Source organism: Aquarana catesbeiana, linkage group LG04, assembly GCF_042186555.1.
Source record: "Aquarana catesbeiana isolate 2022-GZ linkage group LG04, ASM4218655v1, whole genome shotgun sequence".
Lineage (NCBI taxonomy): Eukaryota > Metazoa > Chordata > Amphibia > Anura > Ranidae > Aquarana > Aquarana catesbeiana.
Window position 1 is genome coordinate 217346382 of NC_133327.1, and position 17842 is coordinate 217364223.

Below are 17842 nucleotides of genomic sequence, written 5' to 3' on the forward strand. Positions count from 1 at the left end.
TGTAAATGAGAAAGCTTGCAGCAAAGTGGATCCCACAACTTTTGACAACCAAACATTTTGCAAGAAATTTCTCAGATTTCCTGGACAAACTGGTAACTGGTGATGAGAAATGGATCTACTGTTATGATCCTGAGACAAAGGAACAGTCTAAGGAATGGAGGCACAGTGGTTCCCCCAGGCCAAAGAAGTTCTGTGTGCAAAGGTGGGTGCAGAAGCAAATGGCTACGGTTTTTTGGGATAAGAAGGGAGTTCTGCTGGTGAACTTCCTCCAAAAGAGTTCAACCGTCAATGCAACATATTACTGTGTTTTATTGATGAAGTTGAGGCAAAATATCAAGGAAAAACATTGAAGAAAGCTCTCCAAGGGTGTAATTCTGTTGCATGACAATACCTCGTCACACACTGCAGGTGAAACAATGGCAAAACTGACCTCCTTAGGCCTTTGAGTGATGCCCCATCCACCCTATTCGCCTGACCTTGCACCTTCCGACTATCACCTGTTCCCCAATCTCAAAAAACACCTAAAGGGACAACGATTTGGCAGGAGGCAACTAATGCTGCAAATGAGTGGTTACACCAGCAGTTGGAAGAATTTTATTTGCAGGGACTTAAGAAGCTGCAGGACAGATTTTGCAAGTGCGTTGACTTCCTAGGAGGATATGTAGAATAGTGTGGCAGTTACAGCTTCTTAGCTCAATTTTTTCTGGGTAAGGTTCAATACTTATCAGCACCCCTTTCGTATTGCATGCTTAACCACTTGCCAACCAGCCGCTGCAGTTACACTGTGGCAGGTTGGCTCGGCTGCACAAATGGGGGTAGGTGTACATTGAGCTTGTACACGGCTTTGCATGTGCCGATTGGCCAGCAGGGGAACCAATCAGAGGCATAACAAGGATCTGCCAAACTAAACAGGGCAGATGTCCATTCTGTCAAGGGATGACACAGAGATCCAGTCTTTCTGCTATGCAGGAAGATGGATCTGTGTGTTGTCCCAGGCAGCCCATACCCCCTTACAGTTAGTAAACACACCCAGGGAACACATTTAACCCCTTGATCGCCCCATGATGTTAACTCCTTCCCTGCCAGTGCCATTAGTACAATGTCAGTACATATTTATAGCACTGATCACTGTAATAATGTCACTGGTTCCCAAAAAAATCTCAAGCATTTCAATTAGGTGTCCGATCTGTCCACCGCAATGTCGCAGTCCCGCTAAAAAACGCAGATCACCGCCATTACTAGTTAAAAAAATAATAATAAAAATGCCATAAATCTATCCCCTATTTTGTAGTCGCTAAAACTTTTGCGCAAGCCAATCAATGTATTATTTTTATTGGGTATGTTGTATAGCAGAAAAGAAAAAATATTGTTTGTTTTTTTTTTTTTCAAAATTGACAATTTTTTTTTGTTTATAGCGCAAAAAAGTAAAAAACGCAGAGGTAATTAAATACCCCAAAAGAAAGCTCTATTTGTGGGGAAAAAAGGACATAAATTTTATTTGGGGAAAAGTGTTGCAATTGTCAGCTAAAATAACGCAGTGCCGTATCGCAAAAAATGCCCTGGTCATTAAGGGGGTAAATCCTTCTGGGGCTGAAGTGGTTAAACAGAAAAAAATTATATGTTTTTATTTTTAACCAAGGCAGGGAATGGTTATTACATTTGTCAGGTTTTCTTTATTGTCTGTTGCATCATTTTGTAGATTTCATTTATTTCCTGTTGCAGTGACAACATTTTTACTGAGACAGGAAATGTGAACAATCTCTAAAGGGGTTACAGAGCATTTAAAATCAGCTGAAGGTTAAGACCTAGCAGAGGTTCTTCTTACCCTTCCCAAACCGATCTAAACTTTAAAAGAGATGCTTTGGCAAGAAATAGATGCTTAATAAGTACTTATTTTGTTATCAAAGCATTCTGTAAATGGAACAGGATCCAAGGGAGTGATGATCACCAGTCAGAAGTGAGACATTCATTTTTTAACCGTCTGTATTTTAAAGATGAAGCACTTTTTTTTAAACCAAAGAAATACCAATTTTGCTACTGTAAATCATTACTAGGATATATGACATAGATAGCATTAGCAATTATTAAATATGTCAGCAGATGCATTTAATACTTTGGCACGGCTGATTTCTTCATAAACTGGAGCATTTTATAGGAAAACCAATTAACATTGTCCATTTAGTTCTCTGCGGCTGAATTATGCCACCGTATTGCAAAAATCCAGAGATTTGGGCTAACAGATTAGTGAAAAATAAGGTTCAATCACATATGATTTCATATAGCACATTTTTACCATTTGTTGAATAATTCACAGGGTGCACCAGACCAGAAAACTGTGCAAATTGAATGATGTTTCAGATGGACACATTTTAAAGATAAAGTTTAAACTGATTAAAGGAATCTATGGCCACAGCATACACTTTAATTTTTTAAAATCAGCATTGTAATAATTGAAATAATAGTTATATTTGGCAATCCAATGTAAGCTTGCTTGAAAAACTCTTTTCACGTTGTGAGGGCTGCCTGTCTGCTGCCCATCCGTTTGAACAACTTCCTGGAGTCCATGCATGCTTTGCAGCTTTTTTTGCTGTATACTTTCAATTTCTGAGGACTACATATACCACGTACCTTGCTGCCGGCAAGCAGTGATACCTGTACTAACTCCGCCTTCTAAAACTCTTCCTCTGTAGTTCAAAAGGCAGGCTCTGTGAAATGTGTGACACAGCAGTGCCTAGGGATTTGAATGTGCCCCATAATTCAAGGTAGTAAATGTGTGGGAATCTTCACAGAGTAAGTACAACCCTCAGGCCCATAGTAGGAGTAGACTAGAAATAACTGCAATACAATGTGGAAATAAACATTTGATTTTGCATTTTGACCATAGATTCACTTTAAATTTTGCTCTCCCTGGTCCCTTCTCATCCTTCATCAACATGCTCATTACATTTTTGAATAAAACTTTTTTGTTTTCATAACATATCTTTTTTTTAGACTCAGTGATGTCATTGCCAGGGCTCTGTGGTTCTCTATACAAGAAACAGTATATGGTTGGTAGTACCCTGCAAAGCGCCTCCATCCCCATTGTACATACAAATACAGAGTTTTGCCCATTGAGACTTTAGATGAAGTGCCACACAGCCAATAATAAAAACATGGTATAGGTTCATTGAGTATGCCAGCAATAGAACTTGGAAAAGGTGTCATATTTGCAAAACAGTTGGTCCAAACATACAAATCCATTACATAGTTACATACAGTCATCAAATAATCCATGAAAAAAAAGTTGGTAATTGTGTCATAGCACCTGTGGTGACCCAGCTCGTTTCGTGAGTTCAATCTCACTTTTCAGGGTTTGATGCATAGACATGATCTATAGAGTAAAATGATTATGTTCATTACTATGTTATTTCTTTTAACCATTTTACTTTATAGATCATGCCTATGCATCAACCCCTGAAGATTGAACTCATGAAACGCATTGGGTCACCATAGATGTCCTCTATACAATGCAGGCTGGCCATGGCTGGTGGGAGAGGCCATATTTTCCTGAAAACAGCCCGGAACCCTGCCTCAGTACTCCCTTCAAGAGCCCTCAGTCCTGATACAAGCAGCAGGCTGACAGTTGGGAGGACTAAAGCAAATATCAAAATGCCTAGATGGGTGGGTGTCAGTCTGGAAGAGTGGGTAACACCCATATGTGATGCTGAGCCTCCATGATTTAAAAAAATGAAATCCAATTACTAAAAGACACAGGGACAGTAAGGCTTTGATGGAAAGAGTTAGACGATGCTAAGCTTCCTCTAGCCTGGAAAATGAGGTGGACTCTATCTGACTTGCTGCAGCTTCCAATACACACTCTTGGAAGCTCACAGTGTGTAGTAAAATCAAAGTAATCAATTTAAGTACAGGTAAGGAGCCTGTACAAAAGTGCAAAACTAAAGGTAAGGCTACAGTTCAGTTTTAACAGTTTAGATGAATAGTAGTGTTTTAGGATGACAAACAAACCAGATGTTTTGGGTATGTATTACAGAGTAAAAATACATTACCGTTTTATGTACCACTTGACCAGTGATGGAAGATTTTCTTGGAGTTTCCAGACCTACAGGCATGCTATTGCCATATGACCCTTTCTCTTTGTTAGATGTTTAATTTATTTCTAAACATACGTAGTCAGGTGTGTGGAAGGGAGAGTGAGAGAAACACTGTCTGCAGCTGCTCTCTGTAGCTGCTGCTCTGCAGTGCTGAACTAGTTAACAGATGTTTCAGCAAGAGGAGGGAGCTGCTAAGCAGGAAGAGTTCAATAGATTGAATCCGGCAGCACTGCACTGTGGGAACTGTAGTCTGGAGGAGAGACTCTGCTGTGGTGATCAATAGTTTTTGAACTACATTCCCCAGAGAGGAGATTGCTGGGAGGAGGGGAAAGAGCTGCATTTTCCTCAGGCTGTACAGGATTTCACTTTCTCTTACCTTAAGGGGTCCTCAGAGTGCACATCACTGTCCAGTGTGCACCACCACTGTTGCATATTGGTGGCAGAGCAGATAGTAGACTATTTAGAGTGTATGACCAGATAGTGAGCTGCAATATCGCTGGGACTGGTGAGCTGCTGCTAGAGAGAAAGAGCCTGACTGACCATTCAGCCATCTAGTAGCCTTATCGCTGCCTGCAGGCTTGACTGGGACTATTCTCATGGGCACCAATGGTACAACTGGGCCCCTACACTAGCTGGCTGAAGGACTAAGGACTGCCCTTTACAGCTGCTACACAGAGACCTTTTACTTATTGCCTATGCTAAGAGGTACTTCTCAGCATTATATCCTAACTATTCTCCTAGAGTACACTCTAAACTAGTTATAGTACTAATATTTACATCGCAGATAGGACATACTGTATATTCACTGCTTATTGCTGACTTTGCTGATTCATAAATTAATTCCAGTCTAGTGGTACAGAACTCTATTCTATGTTACTTTGGTATAGTGATTGTACTCTCTAGCAGACTGTGTTTGAACCTACCCTCTAAACAGTATGTTCATTTATGCTCAAGCCACCATTTACTCAAACCCATACCAATGTGTCTATTCCCTGATACAAATTCACAATCGAGTTAAAGATATCCACACTTGTGATCCTACAAATATATTTTTACTCAGGTAGGAGTGCAGAGGGGCTGAGGTTGTTCCAGGATTCAGGGACCAGAACAGAGAACCCGTATTAGCAAGTGACTTTTTATGAGGGTAGTGCTACACACAGATAATGAAAGCAGACTAGTGAGAATACCTCTAAGTGGACTGAAACAGAAGAAAGAACTATGACAGCTTAATTTTCTAAAGGACAGCCATGTTTTCCCCATAAAATACCTAGCCCAGCCACTCGAGCCCTCCAACCTAACTGACCCAGAACAAACAAGGTGCTTACTTACCTGACCATGGCAGTGGCGGCTTCTCACAGTGTTAATGACTGAGCCCTGAAATCTTCTGTGGTGCAGCCCATGCTTTTGCAGTAACTTCCCAATGACTTGCCTGGGCCATACTCCTAGCTTCTCCAAATACACAGATTAGATACCTATAAGGGAACTGTTTTATCTGCCAAATGATTTGTATTTCTATCCATTCAGTCCTGAGAATTACACAGCCCTTTCACACAGAACAGCTAGGGCAGATGATACCACTTTCTCAGTATTACAGTTAAGGAATACATTGGTGTTATTTTCTCGCACTTAGCCTGCTGATTGAAAAGTAAAGGAACTAAAGCAGGTTAATAAGGTCTGCTCTCTCCTTCTATCAGCATATTCCTTGTCAGTATATTTGCACACTGCACATCTGATTGGCTCACAGTCATACCCCTCCCTCTCCCAGGATAGCTGCCTCTTCACAAGGGTTTTCAGTAGGTGGGTATATTCAGATATTTACACTAGCTGCATTCAAAAATGCATTTGGTCATTTATTATTGAATACATTTCAGCGTTAATTTGTTCAGCTCCCCCTATACATAAAATACTTAATTTGGGTGGACTGGAAGAATTTGTTTGACTAGAAATTGGAAGATAAATAATAATGCAAAACTGGGGAGGGGAATCACAGCAAAGACCAATACAGTATCCCACAATAATAAACTCTAACTAGTTATATGATCCCCCAAAGAGTGGTGTTACTGCTGTCTCTCTCTCTCTCTCTCTCTCTCTCTCTCTCTCTCTCTCTCTCTCTCTCTCTCTCTCTCTCTCTCTCTATATATATATATATATATATATATATATATTTTTTTTTTTTTTTATTAGAAATTAGAATTTTTGTTTGATTTTTGTTGGTTACAGAATGTTATATATTGATCAATGTAATAATGTAATAAGTTTACATAAGATGAAAATATTTGTAGAGCACTACATAGTCATCACCACTTATAACATCATGCTGATTTAGAGAGAATGTGCAGTCTGCAATATTCTCTCTGCTATTGAAAAGAAAATCAAAAAAGAATGAAGGGGGAATAAAAAAGAGAGAGAGAAAATAAGAAAAAGGGAAGGGGGTGAGCGAAGATATCAAAAGCCAATATGGCATAAGCCAAAGGAGGGAGCCCTCACTGGGGTTAGGTAGAGGGAAATAGAGACTTGGGGAAAGAAAGAGAAGGCTCTGAAGTTTCTGATGTGTCTTTCCCTACAATAACTTTTAAAGGTAAGTATAACTATCAATCAGAAGTGAGGCATGGGTGTATTGAGTCCATGGGGACCACAGAAAATATGAGAGTCACACTCGGCAGTAAAATCAACTTAATGCTTTATTCCATGAAAAAAGAAAGATGGCTGCAAAAATACATAATGTCTCCAACTGACAAACCACACTCTCCACAACGCATTTCACCCACAATGGGCTTGCTCACAGGGGTAGAAAAGGTGTGCAGTCATCTCTCTTTTTTAATGGAATAAAGCAATCAATTGATTTTACTGCAGAGTGTGACTATCATCTCTCTCATATTTCCTATGTTGGTGGAAATATGTGGAGCTTATTGGAGGCAGCACCCTAATGGTGACAAATGTAGGAGGTTTATGCTTTCACCATGGGGACCACAATTTGAGAAATTTTTCGTGGTTATCCATAAGTATGCTTAGAAGTTTCTAGATGACAAAGAATTAGTCTATGTGTTTTTTTTAACTTCTGCCAAATATACAGATTTTTTCCATGTTTTGGTGATAGTTTGTTTAGCTGGTAAAAGCACATACAGTATATTGTTAGCCTAAATTTAGATTTAGTGAGAGAAGGAGGTGGAGAAGCACAAGCCAAGGGTCTGTAGAAAGAGAACATTTGAATAGTATATGTGGAGGTTTAAATACCTTGGCCCAAACTCTACATATATATATATGCATATATATATAAACTCTATATATATATATATATATATATGCATTTTACCACTTTTGAGGTCAAGAGTGCACAACTAAATAAAAGGCTTGTTGGTTTCTGGTAGTAGCATTGATCTTTCTCTAAAACTAGGACACTGCAACCATAAGGCCTCTATTAGGGTAGCAACCCTGGATCATCTCTTTAAACCTCTTCCCAGTTATACTTGTACATGGATAAAGTTCACCTGAGGCCTACTCTTATGCCTCGTACACACGATCGGATTGTTGGCCAACAAAACCGTGGAATTTTGTCCGAAGGGCGTTGGCCCAAATTTGTCCTGCATACACACGGCCACACAATTGTTGGCCAACAATTACGAACGTAGTGACGTACTAAACGTACTACATGGTTTTTCATCTCTTTAGCGCCACCCTTTGGGCTCCTTCTGCTAATTTCGTATTAGTAGAAGTTTGTTGAGTGTTGATTCTTGCTTTTCATTTAGCGCTTTTCATTTAGCACTCTTCATTTCGCAATTTTCATTTTGTGCTTTTCAGTTCGTTTCTGAATGCCTGTTCGTCAACCAGACATGTTGCGGAATCGGAAGAGAAAAGTGTTATTTATTGTTGGCCTTGGAGTTATTGCTTTGACATTATTTTTTTGGTTGAATAATGATTTGATTTGGTATATTTTCTATATTTTTGGATGCATAGAATTCACTTTTTGGTTAAGTTCTTGTCATGCCTTCTTTAATAAGGCTTGAGATTTTCCTATTTACCCTTTTGATTTAATTAGATTGCTCTATGCTGCCATCTAGCGACCATTTTGCATAACTGCGCTATATCTATTTCATGTAGTCATTTAGTATAGCTGGCTAGATTTGGTACATCAAAGCCTCCGTACTTTCAATCCCATCAGGCCTTGCATCAGCTTCCTCCACCATTTTCATCTTTTCCTACCATGGAAGCATACACATCTGCTGCTAAGCTCTACGTTAGCCATCCGGATCCATCTTCGGTATGTTTACTAATTGTATCTTCAGCTAGATAGATAGGATGGCACTAATTATATGATCTTTGTTAATTGCATTTTGTCTGTATCTGTTACAGTTTTACTCTATCTTGTATCAATAAAAGTTCAAAAGGATTCTGCGCCTACTGGAATGCATTGGTATGAGAGGAGTTAACAGTGTGCCCGAATACACCTCAGTCACGTGTAGTGAGGGGCATAACAGTAAAACGAAGGCTTCTAAGCACGGCTGGCATACAGAACAGCAGCAAAGGCTTCTAAGCACGGCTATCATACAGAACGCCAGTAATACAGCAGTGTTATCAGCTTCCATATAGCCGGACACCATGTCACAGACAAAGTCAGAACACTTCACAACAAGGTCAGAAGTTTACTCCAGAAGCACAAGGAGGTCAGTGAAAAGCGAAACAATTGCCATTGCCCGCGCAAAGGCGGAATCTGCAAAAGTAAAAGCTGACTTTGCGGCAAAGGAGGCCAAAATAAAAGCTGCATTCGCCGAAAAAGAAATAAAAGCTGCGGCCGAGATGCAACTTAAATTAGAAAAGTTACGTATGGAAACTGCATTGGAGGAACTAGCTGCAGAGAAGGAGTCAGCGGCTGCTGCGGCCGAGGCAGACATCTTAGAAGAACTTGCAAAGCCCACCAGTGAGCGGCTCAGCAACGTACTTGAAAGAAAATCCGTTCCTGACGACGGTACAGAGCGTACCTCAGAATATGTGCGGCGACACGCCGAACCAGGCAACTGCCCACTTACAGCACCGAGAGCGGAATCAACCCCTGCCATTCACATGCCTTACGTCAAGCAAGAAAGTAAACCCGCACTCAGTCAGTTTTCAGCACATTCTGCAGCCAGGCTATCAAAACACTACGTCACAGTTGACCAAATCGAAAATGAAGAACGACGGGTTAAAAGACACAGCGACTGTATCTCTGATGACCGCAAATACCCACCAAGTTCCTGGCACAACAGAGCGCCCCCTGGCTACTCACACAACAATCAAGGTATGTCAGATTTCTTCAAGTTCTTAGCACGACGTGAACTGTTAGCAAAGGGACTTGCAAAGTTTAATGATCGCCCTGAAAGTTATAGAGCATGGCGTTCGTCCTTCAGAAATGCAACTAGAGACCTTGAGCTAAATGCAAGTGAAGAAGCCGACCTCTTAGTCAATTGGCTGGGGAATGAGTCGTCAGAGCATGCAAGGAGAATCAGAGACATTAACATTAATTACCCAAGCAGAGGGCTGAGCATGATATGGGAAAGGGTTGATGAATGTTACGGTTCCCCAGAAGTTATAGAAAACTCTCTTTTTAAAAGAATAGATGACTTTCCCAGGATTCCTAACAAAGGCTACCAGAAGCTGAGAGAACTGAGTGACCTAGTGACAGAACTCCAAATAGCCAAAGCAGAAGGAGACTTGCCAGGCCTTGCCTTTCTGGACACAGCCCGTGGCGTTAACTCTATAGTGCAAAAGCTACCTTACAGCCTTCAAGAAACCTGGATTTCACGAGGCTCCAAGTACAAGCAAAAGCACAACGTCCCCTTCCCACCATTCTCTTATTTTGTGGACTTTATTCGCTATCAAGCAAAGGTTAAAAATGATCCTAGTTTTGACATCTCATCATCTGACTCTGCTCACCCTAGGTCAAGTAAGCCTGCTCTAACCCGCAACTTCAAAGACGCACCTGTTGCAGTACGCAAAACAAGTGTATCTCCAACACAGGATCCAAGCAGAGAGTGTCCTCTTCACAAGAAGCCTCATTCGTTGTCAAAGTGCAGAGGTTTTAGAGAAAAGACTCTCCAAGATCGCAGAACCTTCCTCAAGGAAAACAGACTTTGTTACAGGTGCTGCGCATCAACTTCTCACCTTGGGAAAGACTGTAAGGTGAGCATCAACTGCTCTGAGTGCAACAGCTCAGAGCACAACACAGCTCTACATCCAGGGCCAGCGCCATGGACTCTTACCCCCTCACCCACAGTGGACGAGCACGGCGGGGAGCAACAAGACACAGTACCTCCTGTAGTTACACCCCGGTGCACCCAAGTCTGTGGAGAAGGTCTGTCTAACAAATCCTGCTCTAAGATTTGTCTTGTCACAGTTTACCCCACGGGTCGCAGAGAAAAGGCAGTGAAGCTATACGTGATCCTGGACGATCAAAGCAACAGATCACTCGCCAGCTCAGCCTTCTTTGACACTTTCAAAATCAAGGAAGCCGGCTCTTCATACTTACTTAAGACTTGTACAGGGGTAAGTGAAGAAACTGGGAGAAGAGCCATTGGTTACCAAATCGAATCCTTTAATGGTCAGACTACCCTGCCCCTGCCAACTCTAATCGAGTGCAATCAGTTCCCAACTGATAGAGAGGAGATCCCTACACCAGAGGTGGCACTTCATCACGGACATCTGAAGGGCATAGCACATCTCATCCCTGACCTGGATCCCCAGGCCGAGATAGCACTTCTCCTTGGGAGGGACATCATCAGAGTTCACAAGGTGAGAAAACAAATCAATGGTCCTCACAATTCCCCTTATGCCCAGAAACTGGATCTGGGATGGGTCATCATAGGCAACGTATGCCTAGGGAGCGTTCACAAACCAACCAGCGTGAACTCTCTCTTTACAAAGACACTAGAAGGTGGGCGTCCATCCCTATTTCAGCCTTGCACCAACAGATTCCTTGTAAGAGAGAAGCCTGCCAGTGTAATTCATTCCAACCCTTACACCGCTAATCTTCTTTGTCATGAAGACAGAGATCATTTAGGGTGCTCAGTTTTCCAAAGGACTAAAGAAGATCACAAAATTGGCCCATCTATTGAAGATCATATCTTCTTGGAGATAATGAGACAGGGATTCTACAAAACCAACGAAAACAGCTGGGTGGCACCCCTGCCTTTCAAAGCGCAGAGACCCCGTCTTGCTAACAACAGAGAACAAGCTTTGAAACGCTTTTCTTCCCTCAGATCCAATTTTCAAAGAAGAACAGAAATGAAAGGGCATTTCTTCTCATTCATGAGTAAGATGTTTGAGGATGACCATGCTGAGATAGCCCCACCTCTAAAAGACAATGAAGAGTGCTGGTACCTACCAATCTTCGGTGTCTATCACCCCAAGAAGCCAGGTAAAATCCGGGTAGTGTTTGACTCCAGCTCACGGCATCAAGGGGTCTCATTAAATGATGTCCTCCTAAAGGGACCAGATCTCAACAATACACTTCTTGGTGTTCTCATCAGATTCCGCAAAGAAGCAGTTGCCATAGTTGCAGACATTCAGCAAATGTTCCACAGCTTCCAAGTCAAGGAAGAACACAGGAACTTCTTGAGATTCCTATGGTTCAAAGACAATGACCCTACTAAAAACATTACAGAATACCGCATGAAAGTGCACGTTTTTGGTAACAGTCCATCTCCTGCTGTTGCCATCTATGGACTTAAGCTATCTGCCCAAGAAGGTGAGAAAGACGTTACACAGTTTATTGAAAGAGACTTTTATGTAGATGATGGTCTGAAATCACTTTCTTCACCTGAAGCTGCAATAAGTCTACTCAAGAGGACTCAAAGCACGCTTGCCTCTTCAAATCTCAGACTGCATAAGATAGCATCAAACAGCAAGGTCGTCATGGAGGCCTTCCCTTCCCAAGATTATGCCAGCGACTTCAAAGATCTGGACTTAGCTACAGACTCCCTTCCTATGCAACGCAGCCTAGGACTCAACTGGGACCTCAAGTCTGACACCCTTACCTTTCAGGTTGACCAAGAGACAAAGCCCTTCACACGGCGAGGTGTCTTATCCACCATCAACAGCCTGTATGATCCACTCGGGTTTGCAGCACCAATTACCATCCAAGGTAAGATTCTGCTTAGAGAGCTTACTGCAGACACATGTGATTGGGATTCTCCACTACCTCCTGAGAAAGAGACATTATGGGTAACATGGAGAGACTCTTTAAAGACTTTATCCAACCTACACGTACATAGACCATACACCCACTTTCCTCCCACAAGGATTCAGTCTACAAAGTTATGTGTATTCTGCGATGCTTCAGTTAAAGCAATAGGAGCAGTAACCTACCTCAAGTCAGTAGACATCAAGGGCCAAGTTCATATTGGGTTTGTTATGGGCAAGGCCAAGCTAGCACCATGTCCTGAAACCACCATTCCAAGATTGGAACTGTGTGCTGCTGTACTAGCAGTAGAAATAGCAAAACTTATTACATCTGAGATGGATCTAGAACTCGAGGACACAGAGTTTTACACAGACAGCAAAGTAGTGTTGGGTTACATTTACAACGAAAGTAGGAGATTCTATGTCTATGTACACAACAGAGTCCTAAGAATCAGGAAGTCGACACAGCCCACCCAATGGCATTATGTCTCAACTGATCATAACCCAGCAGATCATGCTACAAGGTCTGTACCAGCATCCCGTCTCAAAGACACTACATGGCTCATAGGACCACCCTTCCTGTACAAGTCAGCGCCTACCACTCCAGTAAGGGAGACATATGTACTGCTAGAACCTGAATCTGACTCAGATATCCGTCCTCAGGTTTCCACACTACATACAACAATTTCTAACCAACTGTTGGGATCCAAGCGCTTCCACAAATTCTCCACTTGGAAGTCCTTACAAAGAGCTACTGCTTCAAAACTCACACATGAGACTCTGACAACCTTCATGGCTGAAGTATCAGCTGTAATGAATGCCAGACCTTTGACATCTATACCTAATGATCCTGAAGATCCTTTCTTGCTTACACCTTCCACTTTGCTCACTCAGAAAGTTGAGGTGATCACAGCTCCTCCAGTCAATCTAGACACAAAGGACTTATACAGATGTCAATGGAAAAGAGTACAAGTGTTAGCTGACACCTTTTGGAACAAGTGGAAGAAACAATACTTGTCTAATCTACAGACCAGGAACAAGTGGCAAGACAGCAAACCCAACTTACAGCCTGGTGCCATCGTTCTCATGAAAGACTCTCAATCCAAGAGAAACGAGTGGCCTTTGGGTTTGATAACCCAAGTGTTTCCCAATGAAGATGGAAACGTCAGAAAAGTTGAGCTCAAAGTCATTAGGCAAGGCCAGCCTAAACTTTTCCTCAGACCTGTTTCTGAACTTATTTTGTTACTCTCCTCCGGAGTGCCATGATGTGTGGTATCCGTGGGAAACCAAGCGGGGAGTGTCATGCCTTCTTTAATAAGGCTTGAGATTTTCCTATTTACCCTTTTGATTTAATTAGATTGCTCTATGCTGCCATCTAGCGACCATTTTGCATAACTGCGCTATATCTATTTCATGTAGTCATTTAGTATAGCTGGCTAGATTTGGTACATCAAAGCCTCCGTACTTTCAATCCCATCAGGCCTTGCATCAGCTTCCTCCACCATTTTCATCTTTTCCTACCATGGAAGCATACACATCTGCTGCTAAGCTCTACGTTAGCCATCCGGATCCATCTTCGGTATGTTTACTAATTGTATCTTCAGCTAGATAGATAGGATGGCACTAATTATATGATCTTTGTTAATTGCATTTTGTCTGTATCTGTTACAGTTTTACTCTATCTTGTATCAATAAAAGTTCAAAAGGATTCTGCGCCTACTGGAATGCATTGGTATGAGAGGAGTTAACAGTGTGCCCGAATACACCTCAGTCACGTGTAGTGAGGGGCATAACAGTTCTATTGGCAGATAGCATGTCTAATTTTATTTGTTTCCTTTTTTTAATGCACAATAAAAAAAATTGTGTAGAGTAATACTTGGCTATGTGTTTTACTTCAAATGACAGTTTGGAAGTAGGCAGTTACATTTTAAAAAATACAATGTAAAATTAACAAGGGACACCAACATAGTTGTATCTTTGATCTTAAAAACTACGTGATAATGGTGTTGTGGTAACTTGCCCCCCCCCCCCCCCCAAAAAAAGCATAATATTATTCTTGATATCACTAGAAAAAAAAGCCTTTGAAAATTAGTTTGCAATAACTTCATCAGTATCACCAGCAAAGCAGCTTCATTATTATTACATTAAAGAAGAAGAGAATATGCACTGCTTTTCGAGATTTCATAATTTGCCACGTCATGAATGTTAATTCTCCTTTACGAATGCTAGTTTACAAGACCGACATTTGTTTGCAGAAAATTTAAAAACCTGCTAGCCAACATTTGTTGGCGGAAAATCCGACAACAATTGTCCGATGGAGCATACACACGGTCGGATTTTCCGCCAACAGTTTGTCATCACACATTTCCCCTTGGAAAATCCGATCGTGTGTATGAGGCTTTAGGCCTTCCTCCAGTAATGACAAAAAATGTTGTGTTATCACTTTAAATAATTCATATAAACCCAATCATGATGGCAAACAAACAGTCTCAATGAATACATTGTGAAATAAATGCTTTGCATATTAATGTGACCATAAATGTTATTAAAGTCCCAAGTGCATGAGTCTCAAAAATGTAACAAAAGTCCACCGATCCGTGAAAATAATTCTTCTCCAAATGCATCACCACTGTGTACCAACCACTAAAGACCCACCCTGCCGCTTACCAGAGGGTTAGACTCCATTTGCAAAGATAACAGCACTTAAGAGATAAAACCCAATTGGATGGATGGTAACAGTTATTAATACTCAGGCATAGCACTCCATGCATCCAGACTGCCCTGCTTGGGTTTCCATCTGATAGATCTCTCAGACCAATGCTGCATTCATCTCTCGTACAGAAGGAAAGAGCAAAATACTAATCGTGAAGTACATTCCAACCACACTTATTTTTTTTTTTATTCATGTACTCACAAACAAGAAAAGGTAACAAGACATAACTCAAATGCCCACCGGCTCCTGTGGCAGGCGTGATGATGTCGCCGTTTAGTCTTTCACTATGTGTTTCATTCTAAGGGATGTCTTCCAAAGAGGCTCCTTCCCTGATAATGCCTATTGAGGAGAGGCATATTGGGTGGGACCTCTGATCCATGACATCATCGCATATCTGCCGCAGTCGCGGATGCATTTTTTTTTTCAGTTTATGCCGTGCTATATTTTTATCTCTGCAATTTGCACTGTGAGGTAGCCATTTTACTGAAATAAATTGAAGCCTTTTGTAATACTACACTATGAGCTCTACTCTGCTCTTTGCTTTATTTCTTTGATGTGTGTCAGACGTCGGGGATCCTAAAGGTGAATATGACAGTGTTTACACTGGTTTGAGGTCCGTTCGTCCTTACATTGGCTGGATGCTTTTGAGCCACAGAAAATGTCATAGTTGTTTGACAGCCAACTGTGTGTTAATCTTACTGTATTGAGATCTATTATTCTGGCAAGTGGCAGTGGAGCACTGAAGTGTGCACTATCACTTTGGTTATAGTTTGTAGTGGTGCACCAAAGGTGATTTATACATTTTCACGATGGAATAACCAGAAGAAATTTGGACTATATATGTTTTTGTGTCTTTTATTCTTGCAAGCTTTCTCTGACTGTCAGGCAGCAGTTCATCTACAAAATGTCCCTTCAGTCATCCATGCGAGTCACCCCAGTGAGGCCTCCCTAGTCGGCCTATTTCCCTGTGGCTGGTATTTTTTGCAGTTCCATACTTCAGAATTGATTATCCCACCCCATTAATTTTACCACTTGGCTATGTACCATGTCTAAGTGACCTAAATAAAAAATAAAGGTCCATGTGCAGCATTGAAGGTTACAAAGAATTAAGTAAAATAAGGCATTTATAATGTTATTTACTTCCATGTATATACTTATATACATTTATTCTAGATGGATGTTTAGACCACTGATTAGAAACCATGTCTTGAGGAAGTGGAATTCAGGACCAAAACACTCAATATGGGTCCATAGCTACTTAATCCTGCCTGTGGTATATTTGAGATCTCATTACAGTCTAAAATCAGATGTTATTTAATGTATATACCTAAGAACATGTTTTTATGTGTATTCTGTTTTTTTTGTTTTGTTTTGTTCATTAATAAAACCTTAAAATATGTCACTCAAGTGTTTGAAATCTTCAATGCCATATATAAAGATAAAGTCCCTTTGTCTATATTTAGTTTCATATAGTGATTGTATGATGGTGGCATTTAAAGAATTACAATATTTTTCAATTTTAGGATACCACATTTTCAAACTAAAATATGCGTCAGTATGCTAAGTGGTTAACTATCTTTGTTATTGGAATCCTGCAAGATTAACATTCTTACTTCCCCTGGCCAGTTCTTCCAACTGAATGGGTGGGATCACATTTGACCAAATCAGGCCTCCCAATCTCTTGGTCCAATCACCCTGACCTGACCCAGCTAGTAGGTTTCCTGTTTCCCCCTAAAGGGGTACTACTGGATGCTGTTGTTGAACCACTCCCATCACCATCTGTCATGGATGATCCTGTTTGCAGATGCCAAGTTTAACAGAACGGGTAATCTGTGGAATTATGAAAAAGAGAGGACTGTACCTTGCAGTTTACTAAACAGATACAAAGCTAGAAACACTAATGCAAAACAGATCTAGTATGGCAAAAAAAAAATTCATACACTGCAGAATAATGCAAATTGTATAAACACAGAAGAGCCACAACAACATGGATTTTTCAGAGCAATGTCTCTGTGACTCAATCAGGGTAACACATGGGTTCATAGCATAGTCTCTGTAATACTCTATCCTCTAGCCCTCTGCCTCCTTTTATCCAGCCCTTGGGGCAGTATTTCATCTACTGATACCGCAGTGGGGCATATCCCCCCCCCCTGACTCCAGGAGCACAATTCCTTCTAATGACACTAATGATGGGGCATACTTCCTCCCAGTGACACCAACTATTGGGCACAATGACAACAATGATGTGGCACGTTTCCTCCCACTGACACCAAAGTTGGGGCATTGTTTTTTCCCACTGATATTGGGACCTTTTATACTCCCAATGGCCACAGTCCAGCTCCCCAAAAGTCTGAAGGACAGTAAACTGGCCCTTTGTTTGGAAAGTTTAGAGACCCTTGCTCTATAACAACAGAGAGTCAAGCTCAGAATCACTGCTTCAATAAAACAGTTCAGAACACTTCTACATGCAATTATCCTTACAGAGAGCATCCCTCACAATGAAGACCAGGGTAGCTCTGGTAACAAAGGTGAACAGCTGGAGGAATCCATGGACCAAGGATAAAGCACCACAGCATCAGAACTCGGGTACCCTGGTAGGTCCTCTGCACAGTAGCCAAATCTTTTAGAGAAGCTGCGTGCTATTTGGCTGTGGTCCAGCTGCCTGCATGCAAGTCCTGACAATGGATAGCTAGCTACCTCTGCTTCTTCAGATGTGCCTCTCTGAGCTGCTGAGGGAGGGAGACTAAAGAATTTATACTCCCTGAGCGTGTTCAGGAATCCAGAAAGTTGTCAGAAATGGAGTTAAAGAGGCCTGCATTTGAGCATGGTGAGTAAATGGGCACTCTTCTAAAGTAATGATTATAAATCATTTAGTATTGTGTAAGAC

At 41.3% G+C, this 17842-nt stretch overlaps 1 protein-coding gene across 1 annotated transcript; it reads left to right on the forward strand.

The window, feature by feature from the left end:
• The first annotated feature begins 8078 nt into the window (after window positions 1–8078).
• Window positions 8079–17518, forward strand: LOC141141221 (uncharacterized). Its single transcript, XM_073628906.1, has 3 exons — window positions 8079–8349; window positions 8442–12623; window positions 17369–17518. The coding sequence occupies exons 2-3, from the start codon at window positions 8688–8690 to the stop codon at window positions 17516–17518; spliced, it is 4086 nt and encodes a 1361-aa protein (XP_073485007.1). The 5' UTR covers window positions 8079–8349; window positions 8442–8687.
• Window positions 17519–17842: the final 324 nt, after the last annotated feature.

Excerpts from the sequence above, each read along its gene's own strand:
- LOC141141221 (XM_073628906.1), top strand. The coding sequence starts at position 8,688 with ATGTCACAGACAAAGTCAGAACACTTCACAACAAGGTCAGAAGTTTAC. Across the intron at positions 12,624-17,368 it reads AGTTTTACACAGACAGCAAA|AGAGTCAAGCTCAGAATCAC; the intron begins GTAGTGTTGGGT and ends CTATAACAACAG.